This window comes from Myotis nattereri (assembly GCF_964212035.1).
Source record: "Myotis nattereri genome assembly, chromosome: 4".
Lineage (NCBI taxonomy): Eukaryota > Metazoa > Chordata > Mammalia > Chiroptera > Vespertilionidae > Myotis > Myotis nattereri.
Genome location: NC_138079.1, coordinates 106317318 through 106335537, shown reverse-complemented (window position 1 = coordinate 106335537; position 18220 = coordinate 106317318). Strand labels below are relative to the sequence as shown.

Here is an 18220-nt window from a genome sequence, read left to right as displayed (position 1 = left end):
ATAAACATTTGAGTTTGATCCCTTCGGAAAAATGGTTTCAGATTGAAAATGAAGTCAGAACACTAGGGCTCAATGCTGGCTCTATCACTCTGATTCTCAGTCACATGACCCTACTTTTTCGGTCTACAGTGAGGCCACAGAACCCCTGTAGTGAGTAGATGCTCGCTCTCCTTTGCGCAAAAGACCTGACTGCACTACCTCCCATCTAAATGACTGGGAATGACTGGTCACTATGACACACTGACCACAAGGGGGCAGACGCTCAATGCAGGAGCTGCCCCCTGGTGGTCAGTGTCCTCCCACAGGGGGAGCTCTTGCTCAGCCACAAGCCAAGCTGATGGCTGCCAGTACAGTGGTGATGGCGGGCCCGCCTCCTCAGCAGCGCTAAGGATGTCCAACTGCAGCTTAGGCCTGCTGCCCGCTGGCATGGGGACATCCCCCAAGGGCTCCCAGCTGCCAGAGGGATGTCCGACTGCCAGCTTAGGCCTAATCCCCCCCCCCCCAAGCAGACCTAAGCCAACAGGTGGTCATCCCCCAAGGGGTCCCAGACTGCGAGAAGGCACAGGCCAGGCTGAGGGACACCTCCTCCTCCGAGTGCACTTTTGTGCACCGGGCCTCTAGTCATGGTCATATTTGAATACTGCCCCTAAAGGCAATTCTGATTTGAGCCCCACACTTTAAAAAGTGTAAAAAGAGCCAAGAGTCTTTAAAGAGGGTAAGGCTACTGTAAATAGTAAATTCACTAAGACCAGCATGTAAATAAATGTGCTAAAAGTTTGTTCACAGAGTTGGGCATGTTTGGGGCAACACTCATGACATCACATGTTCATTTACCCCATTTAGACACCTGACTTTGTGATGAGTTTAATCTCTACTTTTAAGGAGACCACTTAACGTTTTCTCCCCAGGACCAAGTATCAAACACTTTATTCCAGTTCCCGCTGGGCAGGATTATCTGAAAGAGGGAAACACCCCACATTCCTGACCTGGACATCAATCCTCAGAAGAGAGGGTAGAGGAAGAAAATTTAACTAAAATGGTTTTTAATGGGAACCAGATATATGGTTACAATTACATAGTCCGACACAAAAAACCCATGGGTGGGTCAGGAGTTGGAAAGTTACAAAACAACAAGGGTCACACTTGGGTATAGAAGAAAAGCTGTTCCAGAACTTCAGGAGGCAGGCTAATATGGCCTCTCCCTGCGATCCTGTCTGTGGTCACCCCTGCAAGAAAGAGTATCCATTAAGGTCTGAGTTACCAACCTCTCATCCCAACCCCAAAATCCTAGCCCAAGAAATGTCTCATCTCTCTAAGTACTGAGTATACAGATTAGTTTCCAGAGATAATTTTCATCCCCTCCTTCCTTCCCTACAATGGTTACAATCTGTTTAACAATCTCACCCTCAAAACGGAACAACTTTCTCAACAAAACCTTGCAATCCTGCTCTAGCTTGTTTGGCTCAGTGGCTAGAGCAGGGGTGGGCAAACTTTTTGACTCAAGGGCCACAATGGGTTCTTAAACTGGACCGGAGGGCCGGAACAAAAGCATGGATGGAGTGTTTGTGTGAACTAATATAAATTCAAAGTAAACATCATTACATAAAAGGGTACCGTCTTTTTTTTTTTTTTTTTTTTAAAGTTTTATTCATTTCAAACAGGCCGAATCCGGCCCACGGGCCGTAGTTTGCTCACGGCTAGGCTAGAGCATATGCCTGCGGACTGAAGGGTCCCAGGTTTGATTCCAGTCAAGGGCACATGCCTGGGTTGCAGGCTCAATCCCCAGTTGGGGGCGTGTAGGAGGCAGCCGATCAATGATGTTTCTCTCTCTCTCTCCCTTCTGCTCTGAAATCAATAAAAATATATTTAAAAAAAACAAAAACCTTTCAATCCCATGACCTGTTCAATTAGTTTTATTTCAATTTAGACTTACCTGGAGTCCATCTTGCCAGGGCCAAAGCCACCTCTGTCCCCACCACCCCGGCCCCCTCGGAAGCCCCCACGGTCCCCGCCTCGGCCTCGGTAGCCGCCCCGATCATAGCCTCCTCTGCCTCCACGACGATCATCTCCATAGCTACCCCCTAGGACAAAAGAAATATGATATATCATATCCCAAAATCCCCCCTAACTTCCCTGCTTTAACACATTGTATGCGGGAAACGTGTTTACACGTTTTACGTATTTATCGTTCTACCAGTGTAGTAGAGCGCGGGACACGTATTAATACGTTTTTTATAGACTAGCAGTAGAATGCGGGTAACGTATAAATACGTAAACTAAAGTTATCGTTAATTTTACTGAGCGTTGTTGCCATTTGCGCAAAAAATCAGCAAAAATGGCCCGCGCCACCTGTTAGGGCGCGATAAAAACTACCCACAAACAATGTGTTAAAATTAAGGGCTTTTTTAAAAATTAAATTTTCATTGTCAAAAGTATTACATATGCCTCCCTTTTTTCCCTTCTAGCCCACCCCCACCCCCAAAAAAATTAAGGGCTTTTTGGTCCCAAATGCTTGTTACCAGCTCTGCCTTTTCCTTACCCATATGAGAGCCTCCTGGTCCCCCTCCTGGGCCATCTGGTTTAGGGGCCTTACACTGGTTGCATTCATTCCTCCAAGAGAAGTTCATGTTCTCGCATGTACTGAGGAAAAGGAACAATTAATTTGTAGGGGTGGAGAGTAGGGCAAGACATAGAATTAGAAATAGACTCAGATTCCAGTGACTTTACAGAAAGAAAATTGAACCCTGAGGCCTCAAAAAAGGTAAAAGGCTTGCTTCTCAGACACAGGAACAAAAACTGCAAATTAGTGAACCCAGTCCAATACCTTTCCCACTACAGTTACCTTACCTAGGAGGTAAGCTCTTGGCCATCTGTCCCTATCACTGCAGCCCTGGCTTTACTAGTTTGAAAAACACACAACTCTACCATAACATCAAAGGGCACACATGTAAGACAGCAAAAAGTTTCACTCACGGATTAGGACACTTCCAGTCCCCAGCTCGCTGCTGTCCTCCGCCACCGCCACCTCCACTTGGGAATCCTCCTCGGCCACCGCCACCACTGCCACCACCTCCATAGCCTCCACGGCCCATGGGTCCTAGTGTAGATCCAAATATGGGTCTGGCCCCCTTCCATGTTTAGTTAATCTAACCTTTCTATGCAAGCCCTCACGATGCTCTCCCCTCTTCCCATCACCTCTTTACACTAACATCAGGAAATAACTCCTCACCTCCTCGCCCTCGGCCTCCACGACCATTGCCACCACCTCGATTGAAATCTGCACGCCGAGTAGCAAATGAAACCTTGATAGGATTCCCAGAGAATTCTTTACCTAAAGAAATAAAGAAGGTATAAAGAGGAGGCTTTTGCCTGACCGGTGTGGCTAAGTGGTTGAGCTTCAAACCAACAAACCAGGTCAGGGTTCGATTCCCCGGGCAGTGCACATGCCGGGTTGCGGGCTTGATCCCCAATACAGGGTGTGCAGGAAGCAGCCGATCAATGATTTTCTCTCCCTATCACTCTCCCGTCCTCTCCGTAAAATCAATAAAAACATATTCCAAAAAAAGGGGGGGGGGGAACCTTTTTATTAAGACCCGAGTCTAAAACAAGCATGTCAAACTCACGGCCAGTGGGCCGGATGCCTCATTTGACATGCTTGGAAAAGAACACTAGATACAATCAACAAGCTAAGACTCTGCCTTCCTGAAAAGGCTTATAATCTAAAGAGATATAATCAAAAATAAAGACTACTTGAAGTCGCAGATAGAGCAAATGTTGAAAGACTCAAAACGTAGTCCGTTTCCCAAGGCTTGCTTGCCCGATCTCCCCACTGACACCAGCCTCCTCATACATACCGTCAAACCAGTCAATAGCTGCTTTAGCAGAAGGTGGGTCATCAAATGATACTGTTGCCTCTCCCTTCAGCTTGCCCGTTTCCCTGTCTGTGTACAGATTAATCATGGGCTGTCCTGTTTTCTTATTTGTCTGAAAAAGGCAACATGAGATAACATCAGGCTTACAGGACATAATAGTTCTACCACCCTTCTAACTTCCTCCTCTAGAACCTGAGGTTCATTGTAACCATACTTCAGCTCCTCTCTTCCCAGTTACTAGTTTCCATCTCACATGTAACTTGAGTGAAAATCAATGGCTCCCACTGTCTCTCAAATCATATCCAATATAACAAAAGCTTAATATGCCAAGTGTCCAGTCTTCCATTCATCCAAAGCATAATATGCTAAAGATATGCTAAGGCTGCTCAACTGCTTGCTATGACATGCACTGACCACTAGGGGGCAGACGCTCTAACAAGTAGGTTAGCTTGCTGCTGGGGTCCAGCTGATTCGACTGAGGGAGACCTGTTGGACATGCCCTGGAGCCCTCCCTCCATCCCTTCCCAGCTGGCCAACCTGTGTCTCTCCCCATCCCCAATCGTGCACCAGTGGGGTCCCTCGGTCTGGCCTGTGCTCTCTCGCAATCTGGGACCCCTCGGGGGATGTTGGAGAGCTGGTTTCGGCCCAATCCCACAGGCCAGGCTGAGGGACCCCACTGGTGCATGAATTTGAACACAGGGCCTCTAGTTAAATTTGTAGCTTACAAATTCAAAAGTCTAGAATAGTCCTTTTATCAATTGTCTTTGTGTTATTCCTCTTATAAAATATCAACAAATGCTCCTTCCTCATCAAATTAAGTTTATAACCATTAAGACATTTATTTTTACTAATATGTGAAATCCAAAAGTCTGAAACAGATAGAAAGCACCACCCTGATCCACAAGTACCTTAATAATACCAATCTGCTTGAAATAATCAGCCACAGACTCGATTGTAACATTCTCGCCCAGGCCTTGTACGAAGATAGTGTTGTTGTCTGAATTATCCTGTTCTGTTTGTGTAATGCAGAAGAAAACATGAATTAGAAAACAAGCAACGGTAAAATGAGTCAGTGACTCTTCACCTAATACCTGATATTTCAAAGGAAAAAATTCTTAAACAACCAATGCAATTTGGTTTACATCAGACAAAAAAAATTACACCTCTATTTTTTATTATTTGAGTGCCTATGTGGTACCCATTTCACAAATTTAAAATTAGTTCTACTACTATCCTTTCAAATATGCTAATAACCATTACAGAAACCAGGGCTCGAGTTAACTGCCCAAGATCACACAATTAAGTGCACCAATGTTTGTAAAACTCTAATTGAAGATCCCAAGGTAAAAAACCCATTTTACATTAAAATCCAGTACAAGCATCATCAAAACAAAGATACACTAAATGCTTCCCTATATGAGTCTTTTGTGTTCACTAATTTGGTCATGATTCACATCTTAAAAACCTATACTTTAAACCAGCAGTTCAGGTGCATGGACCATACAGATGTATCAGCACTCTTAAGACTAGTTAGAAATGCAAGACTAGTTATTGGGCTCCTCCCAGACCTACTAAATTGCTGGGGGAGTAAACTGTATGTTATTTCTGATACCTTTATTTATAAATCACTATAGCTACACCTAAAGTCCCTCCCTTCCCCTCCGTTTTCCTTCTCTACCCCTGCTCTCTCTCAAGTAACATCCAGAAAAGGTCCCAATACCATTTTAGCCACCTGTGGACTCACCGGAGTCATGACGAGATCCTTGGTCCCGAGGGCCTTAAGTAACATGGGGGGGAAAGAAAAAACAAGGAAAGAGGAGCGGTTAGTCAACAGGTAGAGACTGACAAAGAAAAAACTTAAAAACAAATCCAAAATCTTGCAAAATATCAGTTAAGTGCTCACAGTCTCACTCCAAACCCCAGAGAAAATCCAAGGCATGGCTGGGGAAGAAGACACAGGCCCCTTAAGATCTGTATGTAACTTGAGTCCCTCCAGGGACAACTCCGCACTTCAGAAAATGCTGCCTCCCCCAGCTCAGGCTGGGAAATGTCCTCAGCACAGATTGGGGGGAGGTGGGGGGCCAAAAGGGAAACTCATTTAAGTTAACAAACCAACTCATAATTTGGCCCTATTCTCTCACCCCAGAGAGAAATGGGCTCACCACCAGCAATGTGATATGCATCCATCCAGTTTCTCCATACTTTTTAACACCAAAGACACTTATTCCTTGTGGAACAATTTTTAATTTTTTCTTTAGAAACCATTCTTAAAACCATGTTGTTTCCCCAAAACCACGTATGAAAATTTAAAAAATTAAAAACATATATAATAGCTTTATTTCCATAATGCAGCCTATTTTTTTCCAGAGACCATCTTTGACCAAAGTTTCTCTGAATTCACCATATACACACACTGTACCCACATTCAATGACACCAAAATCATGAACCCGGGCCTTTGGTTTTAAATGGTGAGACAAATCAAGAAACCTTTTGTGAACCAAACCAGAAAAGTTCCAGCTTACTGGCAGACTTCTCAAATTTGCCATTTTTCATGAATTCAGTTTGTGCTGTTTAAGACCTGGTTATTTCCCATGAGCCACACATGCTCCCAACCTTTCTTGGGGTCCACACCTTCCTTTCCACAGCTAGTTTCTATGTGCCCATCAGAGTTGTTTAAATACATATATGTAGAACTGAATTGACACCATTCAGTATTTATTATAGAAATACTGCATATACCAACTTCACCATTCTCAGGGCAGTATTTCACATCCCTCTTCCAGAATTAACACACGTAGAGGTTGTTACACTTTTACATACACACACGTATACATACATACATACATACACACACCCTAAACACACTGATCAAAAAGGACCCTAGAGCCAAGTTTGTTCGTGTTCCAGCACACTCTCCAGTTTTTCATAATGCCATGGTCATAAGCACCAGGTGTGGCAACACTCATTAAACACCTACTGACCTGAGTCAAACCAATTTGGTGCAAGTCGACTGCTGAGTCTTACCCCTGCCTGCCTCGTTAGCACACATCTGGCAGCAGGTGGCATTCCACCCCACCCCTTTCTGGAGGTGGTTCTGGACACTTCAAAACCTTTGACACTTAAAACACGCTAAGACATCTGGCAAATGAACAATCAGACAAAGCATTGCTGGGAGAGTTGGGAATTTTGGAAACTCTGTTCACTTACCACCAAATTTATTGAAGCCACCACGATCACTTCCGCTGGAGAAGACAAGTTAGAAGAAAGGACATGAAGCTTCCAACGGCTACAAACGGGCGTTTTTTGTGTTTTTTTGTTTTAGTATTCCCCAAACAAGGGTATGTGTTTTGGGAAAAAGATACAAGTGGCTACTAAAATACATGCCCCTTCCTGACCACCCCTTGTCTGACCTTTGATCATGTCACACACACGTGTGCAAATTTCTTAGACACAGTTTTTTAAGAATTTTGCTTTAAAAGGTTATAACTATTTCCTCTGGAAAAAAAAATGACCCATTTTCCTTGGTTGGTCTTCCGACGTAGCAGATGTTTTTTCCTCTTGTTGCAAGCAAGTGGTTGACAACCCAGTAGTTGGTTTAAAAACCCTACCCCCAATTTACCCAGAAGACATTTCACACCAGGCTGGGGTAGCCCTGAACACATTTTTGTGGTTTTTGCTTTGAAAGCAGCAAGCAGACCCAACCCCATTCCATAAAAAGTCAAAACCAAAGGCAATTTCCCCTTAAAGCGAGACAAACTTAGCTAACTAAACCCTATCCTAACTACTGAGCCGTTTTTTATTTCCCCCAACCACCGGGGTCACCCCTTCTACACTGCGAGAAGAGCGGAGTATTTTGCATTGTCACCTTTCATACCTGTGGCACATAAAATGCAGAGCAAGTTAACAGTCACATAACAGTTGTTTTTTCTTTTTAAAGTTTTGCATTAAACACACGCACACAATAGAGTTTTCCTCATTTCTGTACAGTTTTTGAGATTGCCCCCACCCACCCTCTGAATACTTACCATATTTTCACTTTAAAAACCTTCCCCCACCCCCCACCCCCCAAAAAAGGAGTAACACTGATGACAATCCTCCCCTTTTCAAGGGAGACAAGAGTATGGTCCTTCTATTTGCCAACAGATTTGACGCATGCTTTAACATCAAATCGAAGGTTTCACTTCAAATCAACTACAGCAGGAAGGGAAGGTCCAGTTGGACAGGTAACCAGGGGGAGGGGACAGTGAAGCAAATATGTAGGATACAACTGTCCAGTGTGTTTTGTCCAAATGGCCTGCACACTTCAATAACCCCACAAAGCAAGTCAGAAACAAAATCATCACTGTCAGTCAAATTACTGCCAATAAAGCTCATGGATTCAAATGACTACAGAATATGGGAAGAGTAGTCAAATCCTGGAAGCTGAAGTCAGATTCACCGTTAACAACTCCCTTAAAGGACACATGGGAACACAAGTAACCAGTTTCCCTATTACTAGGAGTGGGATCATCGGTTTCCCTTGCAGAGAAAGAAGCCTTTACTTCCATGTTTCCTGCCTAGGATATCAATGACTCCAATCCATACACACCCATGTATTTTTTCTTTTCCTTTTCCTTTGGAAATGTGTCAATACTCAAAGGTGTGGGTTCAGGCTCCCAAGCTCTCACAAAAATAAAATGTGATGGAGGAATAAAGTCTATGCCCCCCCATCAAAGCCATGACAAATCCCTGTAATAAGACTAACCATGCTCTAAAGTACTGAATTCATGCAACCCCACATCCCCCGCCAGTGATGTTACTCCCTGGCTCACAAGACACCTACCCCATGCCGCCTCTGCCTCCGCGGCCGCCTCCACGACCTCTGGGTTCATAGCCACCACTGCTGCGGTTGTAACCACCGCCACCGCCCCGGCCTCGTCCCCCACGGTCCTGCTGGCCTCCCCCGTAGCCACCGCCACCACCACCACTTTGGTCCTGATTGCCATAACCGCCGCTGCCACCACTCATGGAGGACTGATCTTGGCCATAGTTACCTGTCAGGAAGAAAAAATACCTTAAGAAGATAAAAAAACACACTGTGAAATAACATAAAACAGTTCAACCAACCAGGGAATAGTGACTAGAAATAAAGACAGCCCGGCCAGTGTAGCTCAGTGGTTGAGTGTCAACCTATGAACCAGGAGGTCAGTTCAATTCCAGGTCAGGGCACATGCCCAGGTTGCGGGATTAATCCCCAATTGGGGGTGTGAGGAAGCAGCCAATCAATGATTCTCTCATTGATGTTTCTCTCTCTCCCTCTTCCTCTGAAATCAATAAAAACATTTAAAAAAAAAAAAAAAGACAAGACAGTCAAGGAATAAGAAATCAAGACTTTCAAGAACCCTTTTAGGGCAAGGGCCAGGCAGAATATCCATCTTTATAGAAAACAGATATGAGACAAAACTGAAGACACCTTCTCACTCACCTCCTCCACCCCCTCCTCCACCTCCACTGCTACTGTTGTACTGGTTCTGCTGTCCATAGCCCTGAGGAGGATTATAGGAACTTTGCTGCTGTCCATAGCTAGGCTGCTGTCCACCATAGCCAGACTGCTGACCATAGCCCCCACTCGGGGGCTGCCCATAGTTGCTGCTCTGAGAACTGCTACCGTAACTAAGGAAAAGGAAAAAGACAGAATTATATGCCAACATGTCCATTACTTCCTTTCACTTTTGGTACATCCCCATTCTCTAAATCCAAAGACACTCCCCATTACTCCTCATAATTGCTCCTATTGGGGGTAACATCATTCCTCAATTCAACCCTCTCCACAACTCCTTACCTTCCCGACGTGCTGCTAGGAGTGGGCTGCTGGCCATAGCCGGGGTAGGACTGCTGCCCATAAGATGACTGGGAACTCTGGCCACCACCATAGCCACCGGTTGAGCCATAACCCTGGGGAGCTGACTGGGTGCCATAGCCTGCTACAAGGAAAAGAGAAAGGAAGTCACAAAAGCTAAGAGGAAAAAGAAAAGGCAAAGAATGATGGGAAAAAACCTTACATATTACCTAATGCTACCATATTTTAAAAGTCAGCCTCTTAGAAGCTGCTTAGAAATTGTGCAAATCATAGTCAAAAAAAAGGTACCCTTCTCCTCTACCCTAAGGCTAATGTTCCAACTTCTACCAACTTCAGAGTTCCAATCCCAAAGCCAGTCTCCAGGACCACCACTAACCACAGCCTGATATCCCTACTCACATCATTTCAACCTGATCATGGGTTTGCACTACAAGTAGGACAACCCAGATTATTTATAATTCAGGGAAAATTTCACCTCTCACTGTAGCATGTGACATTTAATAGTCTAATTTCAAACATCTTCAGGTAAATTATTTTCTCCCTATAAGTATTAAAAGCCTAAAACTTTCTCTCCTTTAGTGAATACTCCCCCCCCCCCGCCCGCCCCCCCCACACACACACACACACTTCACTTTCATGCTGAGGGGAAATAGGGAAAAGCGCAGCACAAACAGAAAGTAAAAAAATAAAATAAAAGGAAACAATTACAAACCGATGAGCATTTTTGTTTGAAAGGACTCAGACTCCAAAGAGTTTTAAGGGTTAGATAAGGGAAAAGAAACACAGGACAGTTTCAACATTTCAGCACTGCTCGGGGTTAAGAAAAGCAACATTCAGAAGGAGCAGGAAGAGGACTCACTGTTCTGGGTCTGTCCGTAAGAACCATAGGTGCTCTGGCCATAGCCTGAGGTGTCCCCAGACTGGCTGTAGCCACCGTAACTCTGCTGTCCATAGGGCTGGCTGCTCTGCTGGGAATAGCCCTGCCCAGGCTGGGTGGGGTAGGCCCCATAGCTGCGAGGGGAAAAGGGGAAAAAAACCAGCAATCAGGAAAACATCGCAACTCCTGCCCTCTGCAAACTTGGGAAGCCCAGAAATGACACTCACCTTTGGGTTGCTTGCTGGGTATAGTCTGCGAAAGAAAAACACAATTACCTCACTTGCAGCCATCCCTAAGAAAGCAGAACCCAATAAAGAAAAAGCAAATTTCTACAGAGACCTTTCTGGATGGAAATCCCAAGAGCTGAACCGCACAAACCTACACCCACCTCCTTCTCACGCCCACCCCAGGAGGGAGGTGTCACCAGGAGTCAAGCTGAGGTCTGGGCGATGCGAGAGGCAGGGTTTCAATTACAGCCGCAAGCAGGAGGCAGCGTGGTCGGATGTGGCCGCTCTCAACCAAAGAACAAAACTAAAGAACCGGCACGTCCCCAAAGGGGCCACCACCCTTTGCACAACCTGAAGACTGGGGAGTGGACTGTTCATTCAAAACCAGGGACCAGGAGACCTGACCCCACAGGACAGAGACCATCACCCAAGGGCTCGCCTCGGGAGACAACTCCACTGGGCCCGCTCTCTCACCCGCTGCCTTCCCCGGAGCTGAGGGGGGACGCGAGAACCAAAAGTAGTGAAAGCGCTTTTAAAACGCCACCACGAGGGCGCCCCAGCCGGATCAGCCCCGCTCCTCCGCACAGTGCAGGCTGCCCCCGCAGGAAGAGGGCAAAGGGACCGGGAGAGGGTGTGGCCTGGGGCGGCCGCTCCTCGGCGTCCCCACCTCAGAGAGGAAATCTGGGCGGGAACACGCTCAGGCCCGGTCCCAAGGCCGGAGGACGACCCTCAGGAACCACCGCCACTCGCCAACCGTTAAGCCGGCACGCGGCCCGGGAGCCCGAGCTTCGGCCCCGCGCCGCGTGGCAACCCAGGAGGGAACGGGGTGGTCCCGCCCCTTCCCGAGGGACCCGCGGAGGGTGGGGGACCGAGGTCCATGCGGGACGGGCACCGCGCAGTCTTTAGCCAAGAGAGGGTCTCGCGACAAAAAGGGCCAAAAAGAGGCGGGAGGGGGCTTCGCGCCGCGAAATGGGGGGGAGGGGCCGGCAGGGCGCGTGCGCGCACCGAGTGCCCGGATGCAGCACTGCGACAAAGCGGCCCGCGCGCAGGGCCGGGAAGCGGGGGACAGGGGCGCCAGGAGCCGAGCGTTTCCATCCGTACCTCACATTTCACCTCACCAAGAATCGTGCCTCCCAACCCTCACCTCAGGGAACAGGACTGCGAATGGGAGACCGCCCGCCCCGCGCCAGGCATCGGAGCAGAGAAACAAGATGGCGACCTCGGCTTCCCCCTCCACCCTTCGATGCTGCTTCCCGCCACAGAGGTACCAGACCTTACACGCGATCACCGCCCCGGTCCCACCGAAAGACAAAAGCCCCGCTGGGAGGGAAGGAGCCCGGGTCGGCGCGCCGCCGCCGCCTCGCGCTCTTACATACCGTTTGAGGCCATGTCGGCGCACGCGCAGTCAGGCCGACACGCCACAAGACTCCCACACCACCGAGCGCCGACGCCGCGAGGACTGAGCGCCCCGCCGCCTGCGTCGAGGTTTATGTACGCCGCCCGCCCACGTACCGCGGGGGACCGTACCAAGTGCGGAAAGCCAAGGGGGGTGTGGCCGGAACCCTCGCGCTCTTCGGAAAGCATGGAGGGCCGAGCAGGCAGAAGGGAAGCACATTAACTAAGAACATACGAGTCTTCAAATAATATATATAGTCATGTTTTTTCTAACAAAGAACTCCGATTCGCTCTGGAGGATAGCCCACGATTACCTTCACCCCTGAGAGGCATAATGGTAGAGTCTAATTCCCTGGGGGCGGGGCGAGGGGCCAGGGCTTCCGCCGACTGAGAGTCGGGGCGGAACCGAAATTCCTTCGGCTGGCGCGGTTCGCTGGGCCCCACTTTCACTCAGGAAGCGAGCTCCTGCGCCCCTTGCTCCCCTGACAGCACACTCCGACCCTCTCCCTGCCTCTCGGTTTTCACTTCACCGTCTTCTATATGTATATATATATATTTTTTAATTGATTTCAGAGAGGAAGGGAGAGGGAGATAGAAACATCAATGATGAGATGATGAGAGAGAATCGTTGGTCGGCTGCCTCCTGCACGCCCCACACTGGGGATCGAGCCCGCCGCCCCGGCTTGTGCCCCGACCAGGAATCTAACGGCGACCTCGTGGTTCATAGGTCCACACCGGCCAGGCTGATTGACGCTCAACCATTGGGCCACACTGGCCGGGCCACTTCCCCGTCTTTAGGGGTTGCGTTTCTTTAGTCCTTACCAGGATTTGTAAGTTGTGGCTTTTTAAAAATATTTTTATTTTTTTGTAATATATCTTTATTGATTTCAGAGAGGAAGGGAGAGGGGAGAGAGAGAAATATCAATGATGAGAGAGAATCATTGATGGGCTGCCTCCTGCATGTCCCCTACCAGGGATCAAACCTGCAACCCAGGCATGTGCCCTTGCCCGGAATCGAACCCGGGACCCGACGTTCTACCCACTGAGCCAAACCAGCTAGGGCTAAAAATATTTTTATTGATTTTTACAGAGAGAAGAAGGAAGAGGGATAAAGAGAAACATCAATGAGGAGAGAGAATCGTGGATGGGCTGCCTCCTGCACCCCCCCCCCTCCCCAATGGGGATCTAACCCACAACCTGGGCATGTGCCAGACTGGAATCCAACCGTGACCTCCTGGTTCATGGGTCCACACCGGCCAGGCTGATCATAATTTTTTGACCTGCAAGAAAGCATAGGATTTAGCCACGACCCCTGGATCCTAGTCTGGTCCAGCTCTGATCGCCCACCCAAACCGCCACAGCTTTGCCCCCGACTAGCCTTGGGACCCTTGCACGGAGGTTAGAGTAGGGGTCTCTGTGTACTTCCCTGAAGCCCTACCAAGGAACCAATGGGAAGATCCACAATAACTGACACTTGTATAGGGCTTAAGTGGTTTCAAATGCACAATTATTTTCCATCACAATCTTGTGAAGAAAGTAAGAGTATCTCCATTTTATAGGTAAGAAAAGTGAGACTCAGAGTCCAAGTGCAGCTCAGGCTCCGAGGGCCTCATTGGAATCCAGGTCTATGTGGCTGAGAAACACTCTTTTTGTTGATTCCTGGGATACTTGCAGTGTTCTGAAGCCTGTTGACTCCCTGTGAGACCAAGACCAAAAAGTGAAATTCAAATTAACTTGCAACTTGCACTCTAATCAGCCTAGCCTAGAGAAGGAAACTTGAATGTATCAAATAAAACAAGACAAAGGAAATTGTTCCTGGTACACATGCAGATTTTCCTTCCCAACTTACCTTTTTTAAAAATATATATATTTTTATTGATTTCAGAGAGGAAGGGAGAGGGAGAGAGAGATAGAAACATCAATGATGAGAGAAAATCATTGATTGGCTGCCTCCTGCATGCCCCCCACTGGGGATTGATCCTACAACCCTGGCATGTGCCCTTGACTGGAAGCAAACCTGGGACCTTTTAGTCCACAGGCTGATGCTCTATCCACTGAGCTAAACCAGCTAGGGCCCAACTTACCTTTGACCTGGGTTCCAGAAGTTCCTTTTTAGGTTAGACACGTATTCCTGGAGAAAAATTGAGAGGTATTCCCTAGGCCTGCCCACAAACTTCTACTAACCCCCTGATTGAGGCCCTGATGGCCTTTGAACACCCTGTCACCCACCCACACTGGGAGGGCAGTGTGACTCTGGAGTAAGGGAAAAGGAAGTCCACCACTCATTCATTCATTCTACAAATATTTATTAAGTATCTACAGTGTTCCAGGCACTGTTCTGGAACCTGAGGATGCACTGGTGTACAAAATAAATGAGGCAATTTAATAACAAAGCTAACATTTAATAATGAAATATTTATATCCTATATAATAAAAGGCTAATATGCAAATAGACCAAACAGCCGAACAAACGGTCGCTAAGACATGCACTGACCACCAGGGGGTGAGTGCGGAACATGGCAGGCGTTGGTAGCAAGCAGCAGAGCTCATAACATGGTGGGTGTTGGCTGTGGTGGGATGGTGGAGCAAGCGAGTGGGGGCGCTAGACCAAGGCGGGGCGCTGGTTGCTGTCACCGGGGCAAGCCTCGTGGTTACTGAAAATTCTTTGCTCCCCCGCACTGCAGTCTCGCCTGGCGCTCACACCTGCTGCTGGCGCCAGCCCCATTTGCACCCACTGCCAGCACCTGGTGCCGGCCCTGATCGCTCGACGCCATCATCAGAGGGTGCAAGCGGCTGCAGCTGCTGGCCTCAATAATCCCTCAGGGCTTCTCCACCTCCCCCTGCTCCTGAGGGGCGATCACAACCAACAGCCACCGCTTGCACCTACTCCCAGTGCCGGAGTCACTGCTCACACCCAACTGCCGGTGCTGGCCCCACTTGCACCCACAGCTGGTGCTGGAGCCGCCGCTTGCACCTGCTACTGGTGCCTGGACCTGGTCCCAATCGTTTGGCACCGTCAGCGGGTGTGAGCGCTGGCTGCCAGCCCCAATCGCCCCTGAGGGCTTTTCCATATCCCCCAGCTCCTGGGGGGCGATTGGGGCAGCAGCTACCGCTCACACCCGCTAACGGCACCAGCTCTGCTCACCCACTGCTGGCGCCAGCCCCGGGCCGTCAGTGGGTGAGAGTGAGGCTGGCACTGTGGCAGCAGGAGAGGGGCTGCCGGCAGACCCAGGACAGGGAGCCTTGGCAGGAGGGGCCAGGCAGGGGGGCAGAGGATGGGCCAAGACCCGCCCCTGTACCCACTGCAGCCTCACAGGCCACAGTTCTTTTCAAGGTGCACGAATTTGTGCACTGGGCCCCTAGTATTAAATATATAACATTTATAATAGGGTAACACTTTGATAAATCTTACCAAGTGTCAGGCACTCTTCTGAGTGCTTTGAGTATAACTTGTTTAATCTTATTCCTCACAACAAAAGGTAGATGTGAGGATTACACTTTACAGATGAACAAATAGGCACAGAAATGTCAAAAAAAAGCTGTGCCCTGGGCTTTCTGCACACAAAGTGGCAAAGCCAGGTTCCCAACCCAGACAGCGTGGCTCAGAGTTCCTACTCTTAACCCTATGCTTCCACAAACATCACTTGAGCACTATGTAAATTGTACCCAGCCTGAGGCATTCCTGGAAAGAAAGATAGGAAAGATCCAGCCCAGCCCTGGCTGGTGTGGCTCAGTGGATAGAGCATCAGCCTGCAGACTGGGTTCGATTCCGGTCAAGGGCACATGCCAGGGTTGCAGGCTCAGGTCCCCAGTAGGAGGCATGCAGGAGGCAGCCAATCAATGATTATCTCTCATCATTGATGTATCTATCTCTTACTCCCTCTCTGAAATCAACAAAAATCCTTTTTTTTAAAGCATGGAAAAAGTGAGACTACTATAATGGTTTCCTCTCCAAATCTGTGATCCCCTGAACATTATCCTCTGACCCCTAGCAAAGATTCCAGGTTAAAAACTGGCTCTAGACAATCTCATCTACATCCTGCCTACAGCCCCCTGATGTGTGCCCAGCCAGGACCCTCCTGAGTGCCAGGCCTCTCTCTTGATCATCTTTGTTGGGCTGGGCTATGAGAAAACCTGCTTGACTCTGTGACTTAGTCAGATTACGTAGATTCCTTTAATGATACTGAGAATCTGTTAAACAGATATTACGACCTTCACAAGAGCTGGTCCTGAAAGACTGAGGCTTGGGCTGCTGTGCTGGCCAGAACATCTGAACTTTCCACCAACGGCTGCTGCCCCCAAAGCATCTTCTTGACAAAAGTGGGCTGTTGTTCATGGAGCATTTTGATATCTTGCCTCCCGGCAGTGTCATCAGTTTGCCTCAAATAAATTCTTGTAAGTCTCCACAGGGGTGCGAGTTTCTCACGTCCACAATTCTGTGGCATGAAGCAAGGGCGCTGGAATGTCCACTAGAAAGTTCTGTGTTGTTGGCCCCTCGGCCTGGTGTGTATGGCGGGCTGGGAGGTATCCAAGCTTGACTCTGTCAACATAAGAAACGTCCAGACCTGTCGAGAATTTTTATGAGTTTATTTGAATCAAACGGATGACATATGCCAAGGAGCAAGATCCCAAATGTTCTGAAAAAATAAGAGTTTTGCAATTTCTTTCATGCTTGAAATTAAGGAGGGAATGTAAGTAAGATTACGTGGCGGGGGGAGAAAGCAAGGCCAGGATTGGATTACAGGATAGTTAACAAGGTTACGTGCTCTCTCGAGGGTGGTCACGGCTTTCTTCAAAGGTGTATTAACATAGCCAGTGGTTCTCAACCTTCCTAATGCCTCGACCCTTTAATACAGTTCCTCATGTTGTGGTGACCCCAATTTCATTTTTACAAATTGAACATAATTAAGGCATAGTGATTAATCACAAAAATATGTGTTTTCCGATGGTCTTAGGCGACCCCTGTGAAAGGGTCGGTCTACCCCCAAAGGGATCGCGACCGACAGGTTGAGAACCGCTGATAGAGGCACAGACACATGGACAGGGCTTGCTTAAGGCAAAGGTACATCTTTTATAAAAAGTTGTCTGTCTGGGGCATGACTCAGGCAGGCATTTATGATCAGATCACCCTGCGAGGTAACTTTCCATAGAGCCCCTTTTTTAAACCACAGTCGCCACGAATCAATGTTCCTTTCTCTTTCGTGCTTCCTTCAAAGTGCACAGCTGCGCGCAAGCACTATTGCTCTCTTACTTCCTCCGTCAGTGCCCAGGACAGGAAGTGCCCCTGGGCGGGCGGGCACGCGGGTTTTGTGTCTCTATGAGAGGTTGCCACGGTAAACAGAATTAGGAAAGTAAATGCTGGGCAGGTAACTGGGCTGTGCAGAGAGAACACCTGCTTGGAGCAGCAGGAAAAGGGACACACGGGTCACGGACTGGGTCTGAACAAGAATGGCAGGAAGCCCCCCAGGAGGCAGGGCCAGCAGGTGAAATGGCACACAGGGCCATCGAGACACCAAAGAGCACACACTCCCCCACCACCACCAAAAAAAAGGCAGTTGAAGCATTTTCACGGTATTGCCTTTCCCAAGGGCCCGGGGCTTTAGAGTACAGCTCTAAACACAGAGGAGAGGGGGAGGGGGAGGGGAGAGGGGGAGGGGAGAGGATCAGTACAGGGGCTTCCTGACAGATCTGCAAAAGAATCTGAAGAAACTTGTTTTTGTTTTTGCTTGACTCGTTTATGCAAAGGAGGTTTGAGCCCTAACTTGCCAAATATATATATTTTTGATTTATTTGCATATTTTTGACAGGTAACACTACTGAGAAAAGCTCTGGCTTTTTCTGTGTGGCAACTAAAATGAAAACTACACTTATAAAAACATTTTAAGTGATGTCTCAAGAGAGCTATCCAGAGTAGCAAGATTCACTTGTGCACTTTTAAATTTAAGAGCATCATTTTAAAAAGGAAAAATCAGTGAGAGATTTTATACTATTTTTTCAGACTAAGTCTTC

General features: G+C 48.0%; 1 protein-coding gene across 2 annotated transcripts; it reads right to left on the bottom strand.

Annotated features, from left to right (window-relative positions):
• Window positions 1–910: 910 nt before the first annotated feature.
• On the bottom strand, window positions 911–12292 carry FUS (FUS RNA binding protein). Of its 2 annotated transcripts, none has more exons than XM_081089579.1 (15): window positions 12193–12292; window positions 10817–10841; window positions 10572–10723; window positions 9695–9836; window positions 9338–9525; window positions 8696–8906; window positions 7081–7115; window positions 5617–5649; window positions 4781–4884; window positions 3855–3984; window positions 3230–3331; window positions 2974–3097; window positions 2540–2640; window positions 1934–2081; window positions 911–1226 (listed from the first exon to the last, which is right to left on the bottom strand). In XM_081089579.1, the coding sequence occupies exons 1-15, from the start codon at window positions 12203–12205 to the stop codon at window positions 1187–1189; spliced, it is 1548 nt and encodes a 515-aa protein (XP_080945705.1). In that variant the 5' UTR covers window positions 12206–12292; the 3' UTR covers window positions 911–1186. The 2 variants fall into 2 exon arrangements, with proteins under 2 accessions (XP_080945705.1, XP_080945706.1); XM_081089580.1 differs by having other exon boundaries at window positions 9695–9833; window positions 12193–12289.
• Window positions 12293–18220: the final 5928 nt, after the last annotated feature.

Bases quoted from the DNA above. Each gene is read 5' to 3' on its own strand.
- FUS (XM_081089579.1), bottom strand. The intron at 9,837-10,571 runs GTGAGTCCTCTT...TTTTCCTTGTAG, and splicing joins TTACGGACAGACCCAGAACA to CAGGCTATGGCACCCAGTCA. The intron at 7,116-8,695 runs GTAGGTGTCTTG...TGTCTTCTCCAG, and splicing joins GGAGGCAGAGGCGGCATGGG to CGGAAGTGATCGTGGTGGCT.